Source organism: Fistularia commersonii, chromosome 21 (assembly GCF_037954325.1).
Source record: "Fistularia commersonii isolate RoL2024-O1a breed Wild chromosome 21, RoL_Fcom_v1.0, whole genome shotgun sequence".
Classification (NCBI taxonomy): domain Eukaryota; kingdom Metazoa; phylum Chordata; class Actinopteri; order Syngnathiformes; family Fistulariidae; genus Fistularia; species Fistularia commersonii.
The window spans coordinates 6839562-6863123 of record NC_141304.1 but is presented as its reverse complement, the minus strand read 5'-3'; the positions used below and the strand labels follow the sequence as shown (position 1 = coordinate 6863123).

Sequence of the window (23562 nt, the reverse complement as noted above, 5' to 3'; positions counted from 1 at the left end):
AGTTGGTCTCATTGTGGGAAAGTGTGTTGTCAGCAGGTTAACTGGAGTGTAGTTCTCAGATTGCTTCATTTTGAAGGGTATTTAGAAGCCTGCAGAGATAAATTGACTGCAGGCATTGTTTGTATACCCCCTGTGCACTTGAATGTCTGCTATAAAATCATGTAATTGCTCTAAAAGTTGTTTTAACTTTTGAAATTAACATGCATTTTTTAGAACAGTACATGTACAATTGTATGCAAGACTGTGACATCTGTAGTTTATGGACTGCTCCAAAGTTTGAGTTTGAACTTTGGATTTAGCGAGTCTTGGTGGTCAACTAGACGAAGATATATAGATAGCTCTGAGACCCTGAAGACAAAATATATACAAATGAGATTTCCACCAAGTGTATTTATCTGCCAATTTATGACGACTGTTGTTTATCAAATGAAGAACTGAGCAAGGCATTTTTGGTTGATAATACAGTTATGATCACATGCTATAGAAATTATAGGGAACAAAGACAAGACCAAAAAGCAACTTAATGATAAAATAAAAATACATGAGTGTATGAATATTCAGATATGCCTGTCTTAATTAACAGTAGCTCATCAGTCATAAGTTGGCCGCACCCTAAAGCATAACCTGCCAATGGAAGAGTAAAGTGAGAGTATCAAAGAGTATCAAAGTATTAACGCTATTAACTCCATCAGGCATATGGGAATTTTCTCCACTATACAAAACCAATACAAGTATCCCCTTCTGACTAGTTAAAATAAAGCAAGTTTAAGACACTTTTGCATTGGCTTCACTTCACTGAAATGTAGGAAGCCTTTTATTTTTAACAGATATAATCTGTAAGCATATATGTATATATATATATATATAGATATATAGTTTATTTATTTCTAATGGATTACAAGTTTTCCCTTCACTAATCAACTAATCAACAGACTTAACTGATGGACATTTTGTAGCCTTAAATTTGTAGAGCTTCTTACTTTAAAATCCTGGTATAGATCGATAGATTGGACCGCGTAACCCAATACCATGCAAATTCACTATATAAAGAGGTAATACAGTATCAATTTGATGTTATATTTCCTTATTTTCATGAGGAAGTGTTTGTTTTTTTTGTTTTTTTGTAAAGGTTTCCCTCTTATTTTCCTTTTCATGGTTTCTATGAAAGGCTAATACTCAATATATATTCCCAAATCTGTCTCTGTTGTTTCTGTACAAAATGTAGGTAGGTGGTTTACCGACTGTCAGTGACACCCTCACCCAGGCCAAATGTATGGTGCAGAAGTGTATGATCTGTCCAGGCTATCTTGCCTCTTGCCCATTAATTTCAATCATGCTGGGTGGTTGCAAGAATAACTTGCTTGCCATCCCTTTGTATTTAACCTCCTCCCCCCTGTGCACAACTATAATCCTGCCTTTGACCCAAACAAAGCAAAGAGATGGAGAATTAATCCAAGATGGAGACAATACATCAAAAGAGAAAAGAAAAAGAGGACGCAGTCGTAAGACGCGTGTGCTCTAATATTTCGAGAAAAATAAACCTTGTCGCAACCATTGGTCATTTAAAAGTAATATTGTTGGAATGGCGACACTGTCACTCTCCTCAAGATGAAGAAAATACATCAAAAAAGAAATAAAAAGAGGATGCAGTCGTAAAACGTGAGTGTTCTAATATTTTTAGAAAAATAAACCTTGTCGCAGCAATAGGACCTTTAAAAGTAATATTGTTGGAATGGTGACAAAGTCAGTCCGATTAAGTGACTGGCACAGACTGTTAGATGAATAATGCAGGCTTCAAGATGAAAGACAGCTTTGTCTTTTGTAGTCTGGCAGGCAGGAAGCTGTGTAGAGAAGTAGTTTGCTTTAAGGCTGCGAGAAGCATCGTTCTAACTGCCTGTTATTTTGCCTGGGAGGGAAAAATAATATTGATTTTTTTTTTCCTCCTTATCATCTGAATTGTCATTTCACATTTCTCTCTTAGAGACAGACTTACACAGAGCATTGCAATAATGTTTATAAGGAACAGGAAAAAAGGATCTGTCATTGCTCGCTCCTATAGCTATCACTCGGTTTAATTCTCTGTCAAATATGTTGTTTCAAAAACTGCAGACGCCGTTCCAATCAGTGTAGTCACAAATAAAGTAGCGTCATAACTTACTTATCTTTACACTGTGTGTGCATTGACTTGAAAGAATTAATCTGCAGTAACAGCAATGTGAATGTGACAGAAAATAATATTTTAAATTCCCCAAAAGGACATAGTCATTATAAAATACTCTTAAGAACAAGTGAATCTATCAAGGCCTCTTATTTTTTTATGTAATAGTGTAGGATTTTATTAAGCTCTGTGACATTCTTTATTGGGGCCCTAATTATATTTAAAATAACACTTTAAGTATCAATATTTATTTAGTTCAAGCGTAAGCAACTTAGAATATCTCCAAAGAGCTACATCCATGCTAGCAACAGTAACCATTGTGGTCAAGGATTATAATTAGCACTAACAGAAAGGGCATCCTATTTACAGGGAAAGGGTGTTTTTACAAAATGGAATTCAGACCTGATAAGTTATTACCTTTTGTTTGTGTTTTTATTTATTTTTGTGTTTATTTGTTTATTAATGCATTTATTCTTTATATTATATACACCTGTCCCTGTCCTTGGTAATTATCAAAAGCCTTTCTGAAAAAAAATATGGGGAGACCAAAATCATTATCCTCACCATCATTATTTCCTAAATTAGTTTTTCCCCAACATTCAATTTAAAGCCCTACCATTATTATAGACATTGCAGCACTGACCAAAGTGGAATGGTATACTGATCAAGTTGTTCTTAAATGTATTTTTCCACACTGACCGAATTTAGAATCATTGCTCTGCAGTACCAGCAATTATTTTTAAACATACCTGTCATATTCTGTTCTGTTCATATATAGATGTATTAAATGTATTAAGTATTTTTGAAAGATACAACAAACAAAGATTAAGATACTTCAAATAATTTTACATTACCTCTGCTTGTACAGCTTAGCAATCTGTTCTAAACTCAACATATTCTGTAAAACAATGCAGATGACAGCTCCTGTGTTGACAAAAGCAGCTAACTTCACTCCAGCCTTCAAAGCTGACCAGCCCCTAAAACTTTGATGAAAAAGTTAGATTTTTCCTCTTTTATCCTTTTTTTTCTTATTTTTTTCCTATTTCTGTAGATTTTTTATAATAGTAACCTCAAACTGATTGATTGCAATGTTTCCAAGTGTGAAGAAAGAGAGAAGTCGGTATAAAGGAGGGGCCAGCTTTTTCGGCAGGATCTGGATTGGGAGATTGGGAAACTGCACTCATCCTGCTCTCATTATCACAAATAAGGTGCCCTTAAGAAGGATCTTTAGACAGAATGTTGAGTTGAGCGGCTTTGTGACAGCAGATCAGAAAGTACTGGTAATGGGTATAGTCCAGACTTGAATTCGTCGTGGCACTGTTGAAAATGATTTCCAGCAAACACCTCTGCATAAATAACGCTAACAAATTCCAACTTGCTCTCTTCACGCAAAATGCTACTTTATACCTCTGCTTCCATGCATTAGATGGCAGACTAACAATATCGATCTTTGCGACAAATACTGTGAGGTCATCTCCAGGGGCTTCAACTACTGATTGTGTTTGCGTTTTTTCAGATGGTCACTAAACGGGACACTCATTGATCTGGAGAATGACTATCGGCGTCACTTGTCTGGAGGCGGCCTGATCATTAGCAATCTGGACAAGGACCAAGACACCGGGATGTACCAATGTATGGCCTTCAACACATGGGGGTCCATCCTCAGCCGCAAAGCAAGCCTCCAATTTGCATGTAAGTGATGCTACAGTAGTCAACAGATTTCTAAAACAAGTAAGACGCCCTTGTATCTTTGAATTTAATGCATGTCTACCTGATAGTCAATGTGGGCTTACTTTTTTATATTATTTTATATTGTCATGATTTCATGATTAAAAGATATCCTCAAGAAGGGAAAAGGCAATTAAATGATATGTCAGATAAAACTAACATGGTGACGGTCAACTTGACAAGCCTTCTAAATATATATTAGTTGTACTTCAGAGATTCAGTGCTCCGTCTGAACTTACTTATTTGGCCAAATGATGAACCGGCAATTGTTGTCTGATTATTATGGTGTTTGTATCAACAGCCAATGTATACTTAACAATAGTTGTGTGTAAAGTGATACCATCTGCAAACAAATTTGGAGCTCAACTACTTATAGCGACGCGAAGGATAGTATGTGCCAAATAAGCAAAAAAAAAAAGCAAACCCCTTCCTTTGCAATGTTGCCTTGATATATCAGCCAAATAGGGTGGTTTTTTTTTTTCCTTTTTCTCTTGGACCTCTCTGCACTTTGTAACAAACTTGTGAGTCCTGCATTTCATTTGCGATTTACGAAGAGCAACCTCGTAGCAGTGATTCTGTGCTCCGCTGGTTATATTAAAGTGCATGCTAAAGATGTCATAGAGCTGTCAGCAGGCAACCATGATTTCACAAGGGATGTTTTTCTTTCTTTTTTTTTTTTTTTTTTGGTATTCATCAGTGTAATAGTAGTAATTATAAGAAGATCAGTTCTGGAACAAGCTTGTATAACTCTTATCCAAAGAATCTTGCCAAACAAAATGATGATTTGTCCCTTGAACGGACAATTCCCCTTGTCTCAGCTTTGTGGTCATGGTCATTTCATTTTACTTTGAGCTTTTAGAAATGTCATTGTGATATTGCACATATTGCCTTACTACTGGAAATTTAAGCTGTTTAGAGGGGTCCCAGCTTCCAACCAGACCTTGCAGAGGCCCCTCTCCTCTGTTGATCAAGCTTGCAGAGTATTGATTATGTCCCAAGGATAGAGAGCTTTTCACTTCCTTTCATGAGACAGACTGCCATTATCCTTAAAATCCCATAATGAATCGTACAAGTGGGGGCGGCTAAAGAACTGAGCGGCTTGACATTTATTGTCTTGTCTAATGCACAGTGAGGGAGGTCTCCAAGATCAACATGGTAGACATGCTCTTTCGATGGAATGAGGCCGTGGCTCTCAGATAGAAATATCTTATTTCCCAATTCCCTTTCCTTTACAATACAGCCCTTAAAAATAAAGGAAGAGACAAATTATAAACATTTATATAATATATTTGCATGCAACTGGCTAATAAATAAAAAAATCACAGTCAAAACAAAAGAGAAAAAAAAACAGCCTTCTTTCTTTACTTTCTTGTTGTATATTCATCAAAAATAAACCTTGTCACAATAGGAGTGTGAGTGTGTGTGTGTGTGCCTGTTTGTTTGGCAACATCTGTTTCAATGTATAACATTTCCTCTGTCTTCTTTTGAGCTCTTCCTTTGTTTTTACTTGCTGACAACATTAAAATGATCATGAAGCCAAATCTAGTACACTGCATCAATGCTATAAACGTCACGCTGTCACTTTTCATTAAATTAAATAATTTCAATAAATAGAATGAAAAAATAGAAAGACAGCAGAAGCTTTCTTTCTCAAGGCACCGTGTAGGCCAAATCACCACCCTTCCAATATAAGAATCATACTTTTAAATAACTATGTGAAGCTTCTCACCGGGTTTTAATATATCTTGAGTAACTGGAATCCCCCACATATGTCACACGGTGGTTTAGTCCACAGCCCTCAGTGCAGGGCGACATCTGATTCTGGAACAGAGCTTGCTTATTGTACTGTAAGCATCTTTAGGGTGGTTTGTTCTCCAAAGTGCTCTAAAATTGTTAGTTGAAGGTTTTTGTAATTTCTTTCTTCCTGATAATTTGGCATTGCTCCATCATTGAGTTTTTTTAATTTTTTTTTCATATTAACGATCTAACTATCTTAAAATATTCTAATTGTTCTTTTCTGTTCGCAACCTCCAACCTCCATGTATCCTACTGTCCCTTTTACAGAAGCAGAATTATGAAAAAAAGAGAGTGGATTCAAAGTGACTTGACAGACTATTTTTTTTTCCACAATCTACACATATTAGCACAGCAACCCCATTCAAACAGATTGCAGCACAACAACTCACTTATTTACATAACAAAACCTTTCAGCGCAGACTGATGCCCAACCCCAAGCCCAGCAGTCTCTCAGCCCCGGAGAAGCCTCTTAGATGAAACGTAAATGATCTTCCGTGAAGAAACTAAGAACTGACAATGACCATGATGACTGAGGAGCTGCACACACACCTACAAAGACCATGGCTTTTTAGAGACACAGTACAGAGGAGGTGTGAGATATGCCTTTGTCAAACATACAGCCATGGGCATAGTGAGAATGAAAGATGCATATTGTTATAAGAAATGTATAAATCTTTCAACTTAGGGTAAAATCATTTTGATTCTAATTTAGTATAATATTGTGTCTATAAAAATAGGTATATTTTTATAGACACTGCAAATCAAATAATTTGTTAAATTGTACATGTTTTGCCCTTGTTTCCTAGTTTGTGTGTGACCTCCTGTAAGCAGCTACTTATCTTAAATGAGCAAAAGGTAAACATTTTTATTGCACAGAAAAAAAAACTTGACCTACTGGTTTTAATGTTTGACTGCTGTATTAAAATAAAAACACGATATTCATACAAATACACATAGACAAACAAAGACATGTAAAATTCATTATCAGTGTTAAAATGTCTGGTTAACTATGATATAATAGCAAAAGACTAATTCACTCATTTACTCATGAGGGACTATTAGGGCTTGTCTCAAATAGGCTCTATGTCTAAGAGTCAGAGGAAGATGGATTGGTCATTGAATGGTCTTTAACCAAACAGCGCCCTAGTAGAAAATGTTATCAGCCATTGAGCCACTGCAGTGCTTTTTCAGGGGATTGACAGCGACAGTGTGGGAGATGTTTATCTTCCACTCTGGGCTATATGTTTGAAAAGGGCAATAGTGGTATATGTCCAGGCCATCTTTTCTGTGCATTGACCTTAGCTTGTCAGCGAAGGGGGGCTTATTCACCACACCATAGCCTTGCAGTCTGTAAAATACCAGAACCTTTTTCATTTAAATTACACATTTCTGAAAATGTTGATAATCGTAAGAACCAAAAAAAATACATATAGAGTGTTTAAATGTCGGGCTGTACGGGCTGTTAGAGTTAATGGCTTATATCCCCAAAAACAAATCATGCCTCTCATACAGTAGACATATAATACATAACACGCACAACCCGCCCCCCCATTTATGTTAGACAAGTAAAAATAAATGTTTGCCCTCAGCAGCACCCACTCTAAGCTAACCGGGCCTCCTACCATTACTATTTGTAAAGAAATAAGCAAAATTAAGAATGGAACTCAGATGATCATTGATGAAAAAACATACATACCAGGATAAAAAAATAATTCTGTCTGATAGTATATATCAAAAGTAAACAAAGTAAAATAGTTTAATTAGAAGAATTGATTTACTGATTGTATTTGACGGGCTGAAAACATACAGTATATCTTATGTGGCAATTTCCCATATATTACAGAAACATTATTTTTTTATAATGATGATCCTTCATTCAGTTATTTTCAATACTCTCTTTCCTGAGAATCCGAACTCAATTTAAAATGATAATAAAAAAAAGAGTAACCTTTTGCTTATGATATTCTGTTTGTAGATTCACTTTGATGATATTTTTCTCGAAAAATAGGCACCATTAAATACAGCTTTCTGACTGGGTAAACTGAATTCATAGAGGAGATAGAATATGAAATGGTATTTTAGGCAGTTTGCTCGACCCATTACATAAGCTGCGCCTTTGTGTTCTTTAGTTTGCTGTTGCAAGTAATTCATTATTCCTGTTATTGATTAGAAATTGCAAGAGATAGAACAAAAATGTTCAGTGACTGATCAGGAGCAGATGAAATACCAGAGGTTTTATCTGACTTTAGCACCAAATTAGAGCTAAAGACATTCGTATGAATAGCATGTATGACAGAGGAATGTGTGTTTCTGATTCACTTTATAAATGCGGTGGAAATAATTTGGTTATACTTTTAAAAGCAGCCCGAGAATGTGTTAAAATGTGTTTGTGCAAAACTTTGGAACAATTTTTTGAGTAGATGAAGTCCTGACCTCCGCCAGGCAAAAAAATGAGATATGTAATATCTTAATGTGCACTCTTGAATTAAATAAAACTAGTGTATAGATGTGGAACAGCACATAACATATAGCAGTAATGAGACAGCATCGTTAACCAAACGACTCCTCTTTAAGCTCCGATGATTGGTCTTTGCTCTCTCGTGACCAGTATTTTTTTTTTTTTTACATATGAGAGAGTGATACTGTTAAAAGTGGAATCACTGCAGCTACAGTGAGTTTGGCCTCTAGCTCTTGGATCACTGTGTGGCCAGTTCACTTCAGTGAAGTACATTATTCAACCCAGTAGAAATGTATCTCCTCTTGCGCTGAACCGTATCCCTACGCTGCTTTGGCTTCCTCTAAGTAACTATTGGTCTTTTGGATTCACCCTTCGCTGTCCCTATAGGTCTTGTATTGTATTTATCAGCTGCTTTTTTATTCAGTCAAGTAGGTGAATCTTAGTCTACTGCAATTGTTAATGTGTTCAGGAGACGGACTCAATAAGGCAGCCTGGTGTGATCAGAAGGACATTGCCTGTGTCTGTATTTCAAGTCAGCCATCTCCTCCTGTGGCCTCTGCTGTGTCCTGCCATGACTTGGCTCTGTTTGATTCAGGCATGGTCATCAGAGAGCTGCTCATTAATCTTACCAACACTCTGTCCCACTTCTCTCCATAATCTTCCTTTTCCTAATTTCCCTTATCGGTCACACTGACTTTCTTTTGTTTATGTTTGGAAGGCTTACTCTAGGCTGTTAGCCAGAGGGTGCAGACAGAGTACAGAGCGGACTGCAGCAGCTTCCCTCCATCAGTCATGAAGCCAGTGGTGATTCATCATCCCGGGCTCAGGTTTAGTCTGCCAGCAACCGCTCATTCACTTGCGAGGGCGAAAGACCGTACTAAGAGTATTGATGAGGAAGCTAATGCTTTTAAGTGCAAGATTACAACACATTTAATAATAATGTTACTTATTGCTGCTGGCACTGCAAACTGTCATTTGTCATGCGTTCTCCCCAGTGTTTGTTCGCTCCACGCTCCACGGTAAGCTTTCCCTCCTGCAAGTGTAGTCTTGCATGGCAAACGTCACCGAGTCAGATCTATATATCTATTTCATCAGAACCCCAGATGCCTTTGAAAACATAGCAGGCTGTCAAGTGACGTCTCAGGGCAATCAATGATGTCCCATTAAAGTCCCAATGCTCAAAGTGTAACATCAAATACATGCATCAGTGAGTCGGTGAATGCTGGAGAGGGAAAACGTATGTCCCTTGTCTTCAGAAAAGCCCTTTGAAAGAAAATGTGATTGTATCTTGATAAACATGTTTTGGGCTGTGAGATTTCAATCATTATGGTTGTTAGTTTTAGTTGCCTTTTTGTTTGATTTTGTTTTCTATATATATTTTGATAATTTTTTTTTAGTTGTTGTATTACACTCTAATTGTATTTTTTTTTTCTTTATTGAACTCATCAGATCTTGATAACTTCAAGACACAAACAGTAAGAAGTACAGTGAATGTCCGGGAGGGTCAAGGAGTGGTTTTGTTATGTGGTCCACCTGCACATTCTGGAGGTAAGTTTTCGCTTTCTGCATGCCATGTTTTCCCTAAAAATGATGCTGCCCCCATTCAGACTCTACTCTGAGCCTCCCCAGATGCGTGATCTCCTCATCCTATCTCTAGGGGGGACACCCTCTGGAGAAAGCTCATTTCAGCCGTAACCTTGTTCTTTCGGTCATGAGCCGTGGGTCGTGACCATAGGTGAGGGTGGGAACGTAGATCGACCGTTAAATTAAGAGCTTTGCCTTTTGGCTCAGCTCCTTCTTTATCGGGAACAATCAGTGTAGAGTCCACATCACCTTTGACGCCGCACCAATCTGCCGGTCGATCTCCTGTTTGAATGATGCTACTACAAATGCAAACAAGACGGTCCCTATGAGTTATACTTTTGTTTGCTGAACCTGACAACAAAGTGACAAAAACCTCATGCACAGCCAGCTTCTTTGCCATAAAATTGCCATCAGAGTGTCCCTCAAGCCATCAGCGATGTAGTTGCCTCCTTCTGAATTCAGGAAATTTCAACTGCTACTATCAGTCAATGACACTTTGCGTCATCTCGGCCCTGAAAAAAGTTTAGGTCAGTTCAACTATGTAATGCATTCTATCCATACTGATAGTTGTCATGTTTCAGTCTGTACCTTCATGTTACCAACAACTCCAACTGAAAATAACTGGTTACTGACTGCTTGAATGGGTTCCCGATTATAGACATGAAAATCTATAACTGACAAGAACAATTTTCTACTGTCCAAAGTTATGTTATAATGGTCCGAAACATTGCGCTGGCTTTTACAAACAAAAGATGAAATCTGTTATAATTGAGGTGAAAGAGATGGTGGGCTTCACATTCGATCTTGCTTACTGATTGCGTTTACAGATGTTTGGAACGTATTTTTGTTCACGTATTGATTTATCTATTTAACTTGTTAAACAAGAATTGTAGAAATGCCAATTGATCTTTTCTTTTTTTTTTTTTTGATTATTTACTTCATAACACATGGGCTTATTTCAATAGTCATCTGAACATCTCAATCATTTATAATTTCCCTGCTGACTGTAGCCCTCAAACTGCATACATTGTCTGAGAACTCTGTCTATTAAAATGGCCTAACTGCAGTGACATCAATGATCTATCTATTGACTGATAATTGGTTGTGTTTATTGATTGATTCTCTTCAAGTATACATACAATGAATAGTCTTAAAATTAAGTAAATGTGATATGAAACTTATTTAAAAGGTACTTAAAAATAAGTAACTTTTTGAAATTGAGGTAAGCTCTGTATTCAGTCATTTGTATCATTTCTTTTAATAGCCGGAGGTCCCTCCTCTCATCACTATTGAGATAGCTGAAGGCAAATTCTTGTCGTGGCCAGCAACTGCAGGAGTTGTAAAGCTCAAACTGATATGCACTGTAGACTTATACTAATAAAGAAATGTCCGTAGATAAGAGGATATTTTCAGTTGTGTCTAACTTTGGAATGAATATGAATTTAACTAACAAGTTTATCTATACAGACTAATAGTATAACTAAGTAACATTACTAAATAGCATTGACAGTAAGTACGCCAGAGATCTCTCTTGTTCAAAGGCAATGGATTCACAATGTAAGAGAACATGGAATTGGCTTGCAAATGGTCTTTTTGGGAAAGTTGAGATTTTTGATTTGCTTTTATTTATCTCTTTAGCCCTTTTTTATTTTATCTGGCAACAGATTCAATTTTCAAATATGTCCTAAGATGTGAAACAAAAAAAAGGGAAAAATAGTACTTTTAAAATATGTCCAATGTAGTACAAGTTGCCAAAAAAAATGCAACTACCATAATTTCCTTCCCATCTGGTAAAATAAAAGTATTGCTAGATGAAATTGATGCAAAAAAGGCAGATTAGAATTATTGAGTCACATGATATTTTAACTTTGTCGTTTCTATCCCACAGTAGTCACTTCATCCTTGTTCCTTTCTGACTTACAGACATCAATTTTTCAGACTATCAAGACTAATTTGAACCGTTTAAGATTTCCTCAATATTTCAGCAACTATTACTGGGTTGAAAACAGTTCAGCCTTTAAATGACTTGCAGAAACTTACTACAGTGGCTGTCAGACCTCTTATGGTCACTCGTGTGACAGTGGTGTAGTTGTAGTTTGACATCCTCAGGAGCACACTTGTCTAATTGCTCAGAAAAGCGTGGGCTCCTAATGTCATCTTCATTCTTTCGTCAGCAGAAAGCTACTTTGCCATTGTCAATTAGACCTTGGTATTACAATTAGTCATTTCGAATTGGAATTTGTAATGAGGGATTATTCCTCTATCCATTGCAATATATATTATTTGTGTTTACAGAGCATGCTTAAGTATATTACAAATCCAATCAAAACCCGATTTCAACCGTTATAAGTTCTCCTCTTACCCTTGCTGTTTTTCAGCACGCAATTTAATTGTAAGATTGAAGAATGGCATTGATCCCCTCAAAACCCCAGGAGAGAGGGGAAGGACAGAAAGGTGCTCGGCCTGACAGTACTGTATTTGTTCACCAAATAAGCTAAGAATGTATTCTTTAAGCCATAGGTTTGAAAGATAAAGATACAGTCTTGTTCATCCAGCTTGTCTGTTTTATCTATAGGAAGAAGAGGACATAAACATTTGCTGCTGCCTTGCTTGTCTCTCTTCCTTGATACAGTAGCTTGAACATTTGAACAACCAGTTTCCTTCACAAGTGAACAGTTTGTAGTTCAGTACATTGTAAAGCTGGTCTATGGGATAAGGGGTCGGATTGCTCCCTGTGAAATACAATTTGACAGCTTTCCTCTCCAGCATAGGCTTATATGCGGTTGGCTGTTGTACCACAGAACAATTGTTTGTGTGTCATATTTTTAGAAGTGAATGAAAGTATTACAGAGCAACCCTTTTGTTTTGATTTCCTGTTGTTGGACCCTTCTGTTAGTCGAACCTGCTCTCTCTCTTTCTCTTTCATTTTGAAAATAATAATGTATGCTAAATAACTGTGAACTCACTTAGCTTTATCTAACTTGTCAGGCCATTTTATCACTTTGCAGGGATTTTTCTTCGAGTGTTTTATCTTTAATTTCTTTTACAAGTACTGAGATCCTTCATGGAAGTGTTAAAAGACTCTGAAGGAAGAATACCAGCTTAAAAACTCAGTAAGATCAGTCATGTAGAATTTCACCTGCTTAGACACAACTGACAGTAACACATTGATTTTTTTAAAGGTTTTTAGTTGATGGTTCTGTTACTCTGGGATTTGATAGACAAACATGTTTAATGTGAGTCACTTCAACCATTGCAATGTGTATGATTATAATTCCATTTGTACTATAATTTTGCCATGTGTAAGATATTTGATAATTTCAATACTCCCAGAATGTCCACAACTTTTGTTCCCCTAAAAGACAATACATTCATGTGACAATCTATATACTATTTATCCTGTCCATTTGCAAATTTAAGTAGATGCTCTGTGACAGTTTAGAATTGGTAGTCCAACATGTCAACTACAACAGTACCACCAGTCTCCAACTACTGTGGATTTCATTATTACTGTTTGGCCTGTAAACTGGTAAACACATAAATATTTCAGTATTCGCTAAAAGCTACTAAGTTTCATAGTTGATTACCATCCTTATAATCAGATGGCAATATATTTCTTCATGCTAAATACAGCCTTATTCAGTAGATAAAGGCTATATGATCTATTAACCATTTGGCATTTCGTGTCCAATAAGAGGTGGCTGAGAGATTTCCTTTGGATGTGACTGACAGTCATTGCATACACCTTTTGACTTGGAGCACCTTCTCTGTATAATGGCAGACAGAGCATCTCCACAATTCTGTTCAAATCTGTGTTTTTATTTAAATTGCATTGTATTTCATCATGGCATGCAGCTTGTGAAGTGGTTTGCAATCTAATTCTGGCTCATCAATCCACCCATCTATCTATTGGCCCAAGCCTCCAGTAAACCAAGTCACTTGGTGGGCAAGCACCAGGGCAAGTCCTCTAAGGCACTATAATCCATTTTCTTTCACTTCCTTTCTCAAGATCTCCCATGTCTTACACTCTGATAGTTATTAGATTTGCAGGGTAATTGTTTTTATTACAAGCAAACTAGGGGAGAACAAAATAGGGAGTAAAATGATGTGATATGTTTATATTTTTAAGGTCACACCATCTACTGTGTAGAAGTTTATGGCATAACAAAACCTTGAGGTTAAGGTTTTATTTCTATTTCAGGTCTGACTTTTGCATGGATCTTCAATCAATATCCACACTTTGTCCAACAAGACAGTCGTCGGTTCATCTCTCAAGAAACTGGTAGTCTCTACATTGCTAAAGTGGAGCCCTCAGATGTGGGCAACTATACCTGTGTGGTTAACAACACCATCACAAAGGAGAAGATCCTGAGTTCCCCAACACCACTGGTCCTTAGAAGTGATGGTAGATAATTTAAATAATTCAATTCCATTAATAACTTAACTTTAAAGACCGACAACCCCACAAATACCTGTTTATGTGTGTGTGTACACATATAAACATTTACACCCCCCCACACAAACACACACACATATGTATATAGTGGGGAAAACAAGTATTTGATACACTGCTGATTTTATAGCTTTTCCCACTTGCAAAGCATGTAGCGGTCTGTAATTTTATCATGGGTACTATTCAACTGCAAGTAACGGAATCTACTACAAAACTCCAGAAAAACACATTGTATGATTTTTAAGTAATTAATTTGCATTTTATTGCATGACATATGTATTTGATCACCTACCAACTAATGAGAATTGCGGCTCTCATTGACCTATTAGTTCTTTAAGAAGCCCTCCTGTATTCCACTCATCACCTACTTTAATTGAACCAGTTTAAACTTGTGACCTGTATAAAAGACCTGTCCACACACTCTAACAAACAAACCCCAACCTCTTCACAATGCTCAAGACCAGAGAGCTGAGTGAGAGCATCAGGGATAAAATTGTAGACCTGCATAAGGCTGGGATGGGCTACAGGACAATAAGCAAGCAGCTTGGTGAGAAGGCAACAACTGTTGGTTCAATTATAAGAAAATGCAAGAAGTTCAAGACGGTCGATCTCCCTCGGTCTGGGGCTCCATGCAAGATCTCGCCTCGCGGGGCATCAATGATCATGAGGAAGGTGAGGGATCTACCCAGAACTACACGGCTGGATCAGGTCAATGTCCTGAATAGAGCATTGGTCAACAGTCTCAAAGAAAAACATTAGCAGCACACTACGCTATCATGGATTTAAATCCTGCAGCGTACGCAAGGTCCCCCTGCTCAAGCCAGCACATGTCCAGGCCCATCTTAAGTTTGCCAATGACCATCTGGATGATCCGCCTTCCCTCAGTAAGAGCCTTGAAGATGGGTGGTGGCTGGGTTTTCCAATATGACAATGACCCAAAACACACAGCCAGGGCAACTAAGGAGTGGCTCCATAAGAAGCATCTCAAGGTTCTGGAGTGGACTAGCTAGTCTACAGACATGAACCCGATTGAAAATCTTTGGAGGGAGCTGAAAGCCCATAATGCCCAGCGACTGAACTGAATCCTGAAGGATCTGGTGAGCATCTGTATGGAGGAGCGGGCTAAAATCCCTGCTGCACTGTGCAAACCGGGTCAAGAACAACAGGAAACGTATGATCTCTGTAATTGCTAACAAAGTTTTCTATGCCAAATATCAAGTTCTGTTTTTCTGATTTAAGCAAATGAAATACTTAAAAATAATACAATGTGTTTTTCTGGAGTTTTATTTTAGATTCCGTCACTCAGTTGAAGAGTACCAATAAAAAAAATCATAGACCTCTACATGCTTTGCAAGTGGAAAAAGCTGAAAAATCAGCAGTGTATGAAATATGCGTTCTCCCTACTGTATATATATATATATAATATATAATATATATATATATATATATATATATATATATATATATATATATATATATATATATATATATATATACAGTATATATATACAGTATATATATATATATATACCAAAGTATGATTTTGTTGTTATTTATCTATTTTTTTTGTGGGTCATGATTACCTCAAACAGCTTGGCTCTTCATCATTAAGCTGGCACTTGTGAGGAGTGTATTACGAAGGACTGTTTTATTTGGATTTCTAATACATTAATGTATTGCAACTGAATATATACAGAATAATACAGAACAAAGTCCAACAGTGGAAAATAATATTTCTCCTAGCTGGTGGGCATCTGTGAAAGGAAATATGAGACGGTAGCAAAAGAGAAGTATTAGGATGTTTTGGATTAACAAACTATTGTAAATATAATACGCTGATATACATTTAGTTTTTCCTCGACCAAAAAAGTCCTTTGGTGATGTGTTCCTTGAACCTTTTTAGACCCAACTGATTTTTCATGCACCTTTTCCAGCCTTGAAGTGGTGACTTCTGCTCTGTATGCATAAAGACTATTTTATTTGCTGACTCACTTAATTACTTTTTCTCTCCGTGACCCAGTGAGTGCTCAATCATTGATGTAAAAAGTCCTTGGTATCTACTGTCTCTTGTTTTATAGGGGTAATGGGTGAATATGAGCCCAAAATAGAAGTTCACTTCCCTGATTCAGTTCCAGCGGCGAAGGAATCGGTGGTCAAACTGGAATGCTTTGCTCTTGGAAAGTAAGTTAGCCTCTTTGTGTGTGTGACAAGTTGTAAGCTCATTTATGCATGAATTAGTGCTACTCGAAATGATTTAGTAATGCAAATCAAACCATAGGAAAGCAAGACCCTCAAATTAAAAAGACAGGCCATTTAAGGCCATTTTTAGAGCTTATTTAAATCTGAATAATATAAGTTTTCAACAATAACTCTCAAGGTATTCTGAACGTTTCTTTCATGCTTAATCACACTTTGACAGCTGCAACTGACCGGAACTCTTTATTTGCAGCCCTGTCCCAGAAATAAGCTGGAGGAGAACAAGTGGAGTCCCTTTTCCAAGCAAAGTCAAAATGAAGAATTCAAATGCAGTTCTTGAAATCACCAATTTCCAGCAGGAAGATTCAGGGATGTACGAATGTGTGGCAGAGAATCGGCGTGGCAAAAATGCTGTACGGGGACGTATTTCATTCCATGGTTAGTGAACCATTTCAAAATGAACGACAGCGGATCCGGAGAGACACAGCAATGGATGGCTGTCTGTGCCAGATAAAGATGTTTAAATAATAATCATCCATGTTACTAGCAGCCTGAATTTCTCTTGGCTAACAGCAAGCCTGTATTTCTTTAAAAAAAAGTGTGGGGAGCAAAATGCTATGAAGTTGCTGTCTACAAGGAATAGCTGTGGATTGTTGTTATAAAGTATAGTGAATATTTGAAAAACCATTTCCAGGTAATCTCCAAGATCACTGGCATCATGTATCTTGTTAATCCGTACACATTGAATACTAAAAAAAAAAAAACTACCTGCCAAAAGTTTGAAGAATTGCAACAATGCAAACATACTGACTGTGCTGAAACATTGAGTATTGATTCCACTCATAAAATTCCAATGTTTGAAATTAAAACAGAAATCTAAAAAAAAACCCTTCTCTTTTCTTTTCAAAGCTAAACCTCACTGGTTTCAGACAATGGCAGATACAGCACTCTCCATTGAAGAAAACCTCTTTTGGGAATGTAAAGCGAATGGGAAACCCAAACCATCTTACTGCTGGTTGAAGAATGGGGAGCAAGTGACACCAGAGGTAAATCGATGATTGGTTTTTCATATGGTCCCACAAGACGTACCTCCAACAACTTCATGAATAAATGGCAAATGTATGGCAAAGGTATACTATAAAAATGGAAATATGGCAATTCCGAAAGGGTGAATGGCCTCATAATACATAAAGCTGAATCGTGTTTAATCAATTTCAAATCCAGTCAGCTTGGTTTTTGGGAATTCGTGCCAACCCTTCAGCAGATCTTTTTTTTTTTTTTTAATATAATAGATAGAGGCACTGAAGCTTTTTTTAGAGGCCTTTGTTAAATGTTTTCCATTTCTTTCAATTATGAATCCCCTCTTCCAAAAATCAAAGCAAAACTGTTTATCCAGGTTTATATATTTATTTGCCCTTTGGTGATCATTTCAGTGGACTAAATGATCATAATTTTTCACTTTTTTTGTGCATCATTTAGTTGGTCCCCATCTGTACATGTGGTGCATCTGTTATAATTAAGGCTCCAATCTCCTGTCTTAACCCATTTTGGTTTTTTTTGGGAAAGGCCAAAACATCTACCATATTTGTCCAGACTGTTATTTGGTGAACTCATAAAACTAAGTCTTCTACAGAGGAAAATGTCCCTAAAAATGTAACCAAACCTGTTTTTCCATTGTTCCATTTTTCAGCATCAGGAAATATATCCATCCATTCATCAACTGCTGTTTATCTTGCACTCAGGCTCATGCGGAAAATATATATAAAACTATATACATACATATATACATATACACACAGACTTTTTTCACATGTCAAAAAAACTTTAAAGGCTATTAGTAAAATTATTTCTTGGTAGACTGTCCTTTTTTTTGGCCAACTGTAAGTTGAGCTTTTGACTTTTTATGGCTTGTCACCTATTTTTAACATAATTGCAATTATAATTATTGTAATAATTATTGTATTAATATAAATCCATTACACAGGCATACATATGTATATATATATGAACGCACCTATATCCCATATCAGTCAGCTGACCCCAGATTTCCACACAAAGTTATGGAAACTTCACCATCCATCTAATTTTTGGAGTCACTAATAGACAACATATTTAATTGTTACAGGGAAACCCCTAAAAATGCTCCAATGTCAGATCTACAACAAAGATTTTAACCACCTTTTAATTCAGCTCATCTCTATTTTAGTTTGAACATGCAAGGTGCGCCACAAGACTAGTCATGTTTTATTTGTGTGGCTTTTTTGAGTTGTATTTTATCATTTTTGTATCTAATTCTGTCATGCGGCAAATGTAATTGTAGTTGTGCCTTTGGGATTACAACGTATATGCACAGATGTGTGCCTTTTCTCCACAGGGCCGAATACAAATCGAAAATGGGGCCCTTTCTATCGCTGCGCTAAACCGGTCTGATTCTGGGATGTATCAGTGCGTAGCTGAAAACAAACATGGCATTATTTATTCCAGTGCCCAACTAATAGTGTTAGGTAAGAACATCACCATCCTTTGCTTATCCTGCTTATCTGTCATCACTTTTGATCAACTTATAAGATAAAAACCAGTGGCTGCTTTAGCTCTCCTCAGCGATCAGACTGCAGACCCATTTGATGTCAGCGTAGGCTACACCAGCAGAAATATGGATCTGATGGAGAGTCTCATTTTACTTTCAATCGTATTGTCTTATTGATCTCGATACGCGAAACGCATCACTTTTCTGTGTTGTATGTGCTTTTACGTAGATAGGAATATCGATTTATTTGCAATGCTTTGATGACCTCAGTCTGACTGATTTTAATAATCATTGCTGACAACATGTGATAACGAGTCCAGGCAAATACTGGAAACTTTGCAGACTAGATACCCATTCTGGGTGGATTTTGACATTTTAGGATGTGATCATGGTTAGGCGGATTACCTTGAGACCAGGAGCATTTTTGCCGAGTTCACAGAGTTTTGGAAGATTATGTACAGTATGACTGATCCTTGAACAGCATAGTTGATCTACAAAGGTCCAAGTTGCTTTTTCTAAATTCTTACCTTTTTCTTTGCCCCTAAACATAGCTTCACCTCCCAGTTTTTCCAAATATCCATTAAGGGCTTTACTAAAAGCTCGCTCAGGCAGCGAAGTCACTCTTGAATGCAAGCCCCAGGCCTCACCCCCAGCAATTAGCCTGTGGAAGAAAGGGAATGAGATCCTGCAGAGAACTGAAAGGTAGGATTAATGTCCAAGTGCATATTCCTAGCAGCTTTCATTCACATTCAGTGCATTCAGACCAATTTGAATAGAGTGTGGCATTTGTGCAGATAAATAGGAAGGCGGGCTAATGAGGAGAATGAGAGCAAGACACCCTCCAGGAAAATTGCGCATGGATAATATACTGTGTACCTCATGTGAATAAAGAAAGAAAAAAACGTGGTACATAGTCACACTATCACATGGATGCATGAATTTTTAAAGCTATAAAAGATTAGCCAATACAGTTAAAGCTATAGCCTTCCTTGAGATAGTGAAAGCAATTAAAAAGTTAGAATTGAATATTCATGCAGCCTCTGTCCGCAGTGACAAATAGCTTGTTCTAGACCAATGTAGAAATGTTTTAAATGACTAGAAACTGAACACAAATATAATGCAGACGGATGCAAATGCCACTTAAAGCATTATAAAGCGGTGTCTAATTTAGTTTGTCCTTCACTGTCTGATTTCTTATTGAGCACAGAAAACTGTAACGTTCTGAATAAACAAAAGGTAAAGAAGTCTATAAGCAAATCAGCAGCATAAATAAGAGGATATGAATCAGTCTGTAGACTCCTCATATTCCTTAAATGAATAGAAAGAAAAGGTTGAATGGTAAATGACTGTTGCAAGTTAACACACACACTGAAAATTCATTGCACAAAGACTCTTAAAGAGATGGCAAAAAAAGAGTAACAGAAATGCAAGTATCCAACAGAGGAAATACCTAATTCTATCCCATTTGAATGACACCTATGCTTTTTTATTGAAAGGAAAGAATTTCAGAGAACAATACATGCTAAAAATCTTGTCAAAAAAACACTGTGACTCTTGCGTTTACTTCAGAAAGACTCACAAAGGGCTGAAGTAAATTGTTTCAATTCTCAATTTCAATGACAATTATTACACTTTATATGATGCCAACCAAATCTTTCAAGGTGCAAAAGTATGAAGACAATGCTTACTAGAATTATGTAAATTTGAGACATGTTCAGAAAATGACTGATTGATACATCTCTTAATAAAATATTGGTTTATCTGAAAATGTTACCCAAGTTGTGAATAAAATATGTTCAAATTTATCCCCAAAAGGAATACAGCAAATATTGTCTCAGAAAATACTAACAAAAGCATTAGTATAAAAGAGCTGAGAAAAGTATGGAATTTATTCAGATCACAACAAGACACATTTCTTTTAATCTTTTTTTAGGTTACACAAAATATGATAAGCCAGTTGAATGAAAGGTGAAATTTCTCCTCAATATTTTACTAAATAACATAAAGGAACTAATGAGTCAAATATCTTGCGACTTAAAACTAGAAGAGTCCTTTCCCGTCAGTCTTTCTGTCTCTCTTTATGTATATTTCAACTCACAGCTTTTACAATAATCACTGCCCCGTTTTGACATGTCAACCTCACAGCTGCTTTACCATTTTAATAACATCACAACTACTTCAGGAAAAGATTTTTTTAAAATATGACATGGACTTGGGTCTCGATTATTCACCAGGCTCTTCCAAATGTTTGACTTCCTGGCGCAATTCAACCCTGAAGAGTAAAATAACCGAAAGCTGCAAGATAACTCAGTTTAAATTATTGATATATTTGTTATATTCTTTAAATTCTAAACCCATGTAAAATGGAACATTAAGCAGGAATTCACAAAAAGAAAGTTGGCAGTAAAAACAAAAAGAAAGTTGGCAGTAAATGCTATTGCAAATTAAAATGTACTGGACCAAAATTTCAAAAAAGCATAAAAACGTGAAACATACTGTAACTGTGAATAAATTTGTCCCCCCGTGTGTGTGCCTGTGTGTAATACGTATAATATCAGAGACATAATCAATCATTTTGTTTTGGATTCACTGACACTGTAAATACAAACCCACCCTTTTGTAGAATATTGTAACTCAAATGACCTATTTTAATCACAGTGCCTTATATATTACCTTTATCTTTTTATTTATTTATTGGGTGAATTTAGCTTTTGTAGCATTTTGTTTAATATCCTGGTTTGAAGAATATAGAGGGCTGTTATTAAAAATTCAACCACTGACCGTTATAAAACATTTATTTATTATGCAGTTTATTCCATGTATTCAGCCGGTGAGTGTGGGGTCACTCTGACTGCTAACCCAGCTCAAAGAGTAGCTCTTGTTTTTGTGGGCTTTTAAGTACCTCAAGGGTCAAAGTACTTTTCTTGATGTGTTTCCATTTTGACAAAAATACAATTGTGGTAGAGTTACCGCTTGGAAAAACAGCTTGCGCACGCACGCAAGCACACACACACACAAGGGAAAAAACAAGTGAATATATTAAATATCAGAGCAAATTCTGCAGGCAAAATTCAATACAAAGCTCAGCACTTCAGTCTAACCAGTACATCCCCCACTCCAGTCAATACTGTGAAAGGCTGCTGTGTTTTCTACAGAATTACTGTTCTTCCCAATGGAACATTAAAGATCACCAATGTAACTAGACGGGATGCTGCCAGCTATACATGTGTTGCTAAGAATAAGTTTGGGACAGCCAGCACTACAGGGAGGCTGATCATCACTGGTGAGTCTTCTCTTCTGAGTGAATGAATACATGAAACAATTACTTATGTCAATAATATATAACGTATATTCATGTATATGTGTGTTTAACTTTGAGATGGATTCATCCGTCGCTCAAGGGAATACCTTTAATTCTATAAATTTTGCGACTAACAATTATTAAACAGGGTAAAAAATATTCAACATTTAATGCATGCTATATAAGATTTAAAAATTCAATTACAGAACCCAATAGTGTGGTTTTATCAGTTGTCCGTATTTGTGTGTATACAGTATGCGCACTTGTGTTTTGATGGGTACGAGTATGTGTGCACACAGACGCATTTGTGCAAATATGTGTGGGCTGACTAACTTATCTTTTCCGTTGGGTTTTACAGCTCTCCCGCTGTGACTCCACCACTAAATGCCATAGAATGTAATTACCGTGACCTTTCCCGAGCATATTCTCAAGGATTCAAATCCACCCAAGTTTAGGTATAAAGAACAATGGGGCATGTTAGATACATGCAATATTTCAACTATTAGCATATTTAGCCAGCTGTTTTCATCACTTGGAAGTAGAGAAAAAAGTTTACATATTCAACCCCTCTGCCTGTAACAGTTTTGCTTATATTCAATGCTAAAGGGTCGAAGTCAAAAATACTCTCATCAATTTAGATAAACTAATTATACATTATAACATATTTCAGGACAAGTGTGTAGTTTAGGAACATTTTTTTTTTCCTCAATTATCTTCTCTCAGTCAACAGCAAGGACTGGATTGTTATATTTCAGGGCATTCCATTCCCTTACTGTTTACCTACTATGTGTATAGTAGTAACTATTTTTAGATAAATTGAATAATGATGTCTTGTACAATAGCTAAATCTGTTTATTTGTGTTTTACTTTTAATTTGCCCTCAGAAATTTAGAAATAATAAGAAATATCTTCTCCCTGTACATTAAATTTTGAGGTAGCCTTTGCTTCAACAACAAGGTCAGTTTGACCTGTAGTGATGTTGCAGGTTCTTGCATCGATTGAAAAGCTGTAAAGTAAAAAAAAAAATAATCATAAGGTTTAAAATGCTGGAAATGTGTGTGAAATTTCTAAAGGAGAACTACAGCACTTACCAATTATATTTTTCTCTATAGCTAAAATCCGGGCACTCATTCACCAGCGCTACTGACGAGAATGCCAAGCCATCTCATTTTCTTTTAAATTGATCTTTTGGGCATGAAGTGTAAACTGAGGAAGATGTAATTTTATTACTAATGGACAGGCTTGGAATTTAAACCTTGATTAAAAAAAAAAAAAAAAAAAGTCAGGGCCACATTCTTGAGTTAAGAATTAAAATTAAGAATAAAAATGACCCTTGAGCCGGAGAAAGAAATCAGCTGTG

The 23562-nt window shown here is 36.5% G+C and overlaps 1 protein-coding gene across 1 annotated transcript in view; it reads left to right on the top strand.

Moving 5' to 3' along the window:
• Window positions 1–23562, top strand: part of cntn3b (contactin 3b) — a 44555-nt gene that overhangs the window by 8970 nt on the left and 12023 nt on the right. Inside the window, exons 3-11 of the mRNA XM_086167858.1 lie at window positions 3675–3850; window positions 9591–9689; window positions 13927–14130; window positions 16257–16359; window positions 16628–16812; window positions 17284–17420; window positions 18749–18878; window positions 19453–19603; window positions 22057–22184. Coding sequence (XP_086023984.1) covers window positions 3675–3850; window positions 9591–9689; window positions 13927–14130; window positions 16257–16359; window positions 16628–16812; window positions 17284–17420; window positions 18749–18878; window positions 19453–19603; window positions 22057–22184 — 1313 coding nt within the window. The remainder of the gene's footprint in view (window positions 1–3674; window positions 3851–9590; window positions 9690–13926; window positions 14131–16256; window positions 16360–16627; window positions 16813–17283; window positions 17421–18748; window positions 18879–19452; window positions 19604–22056; window positions 22185–23562) is intronic.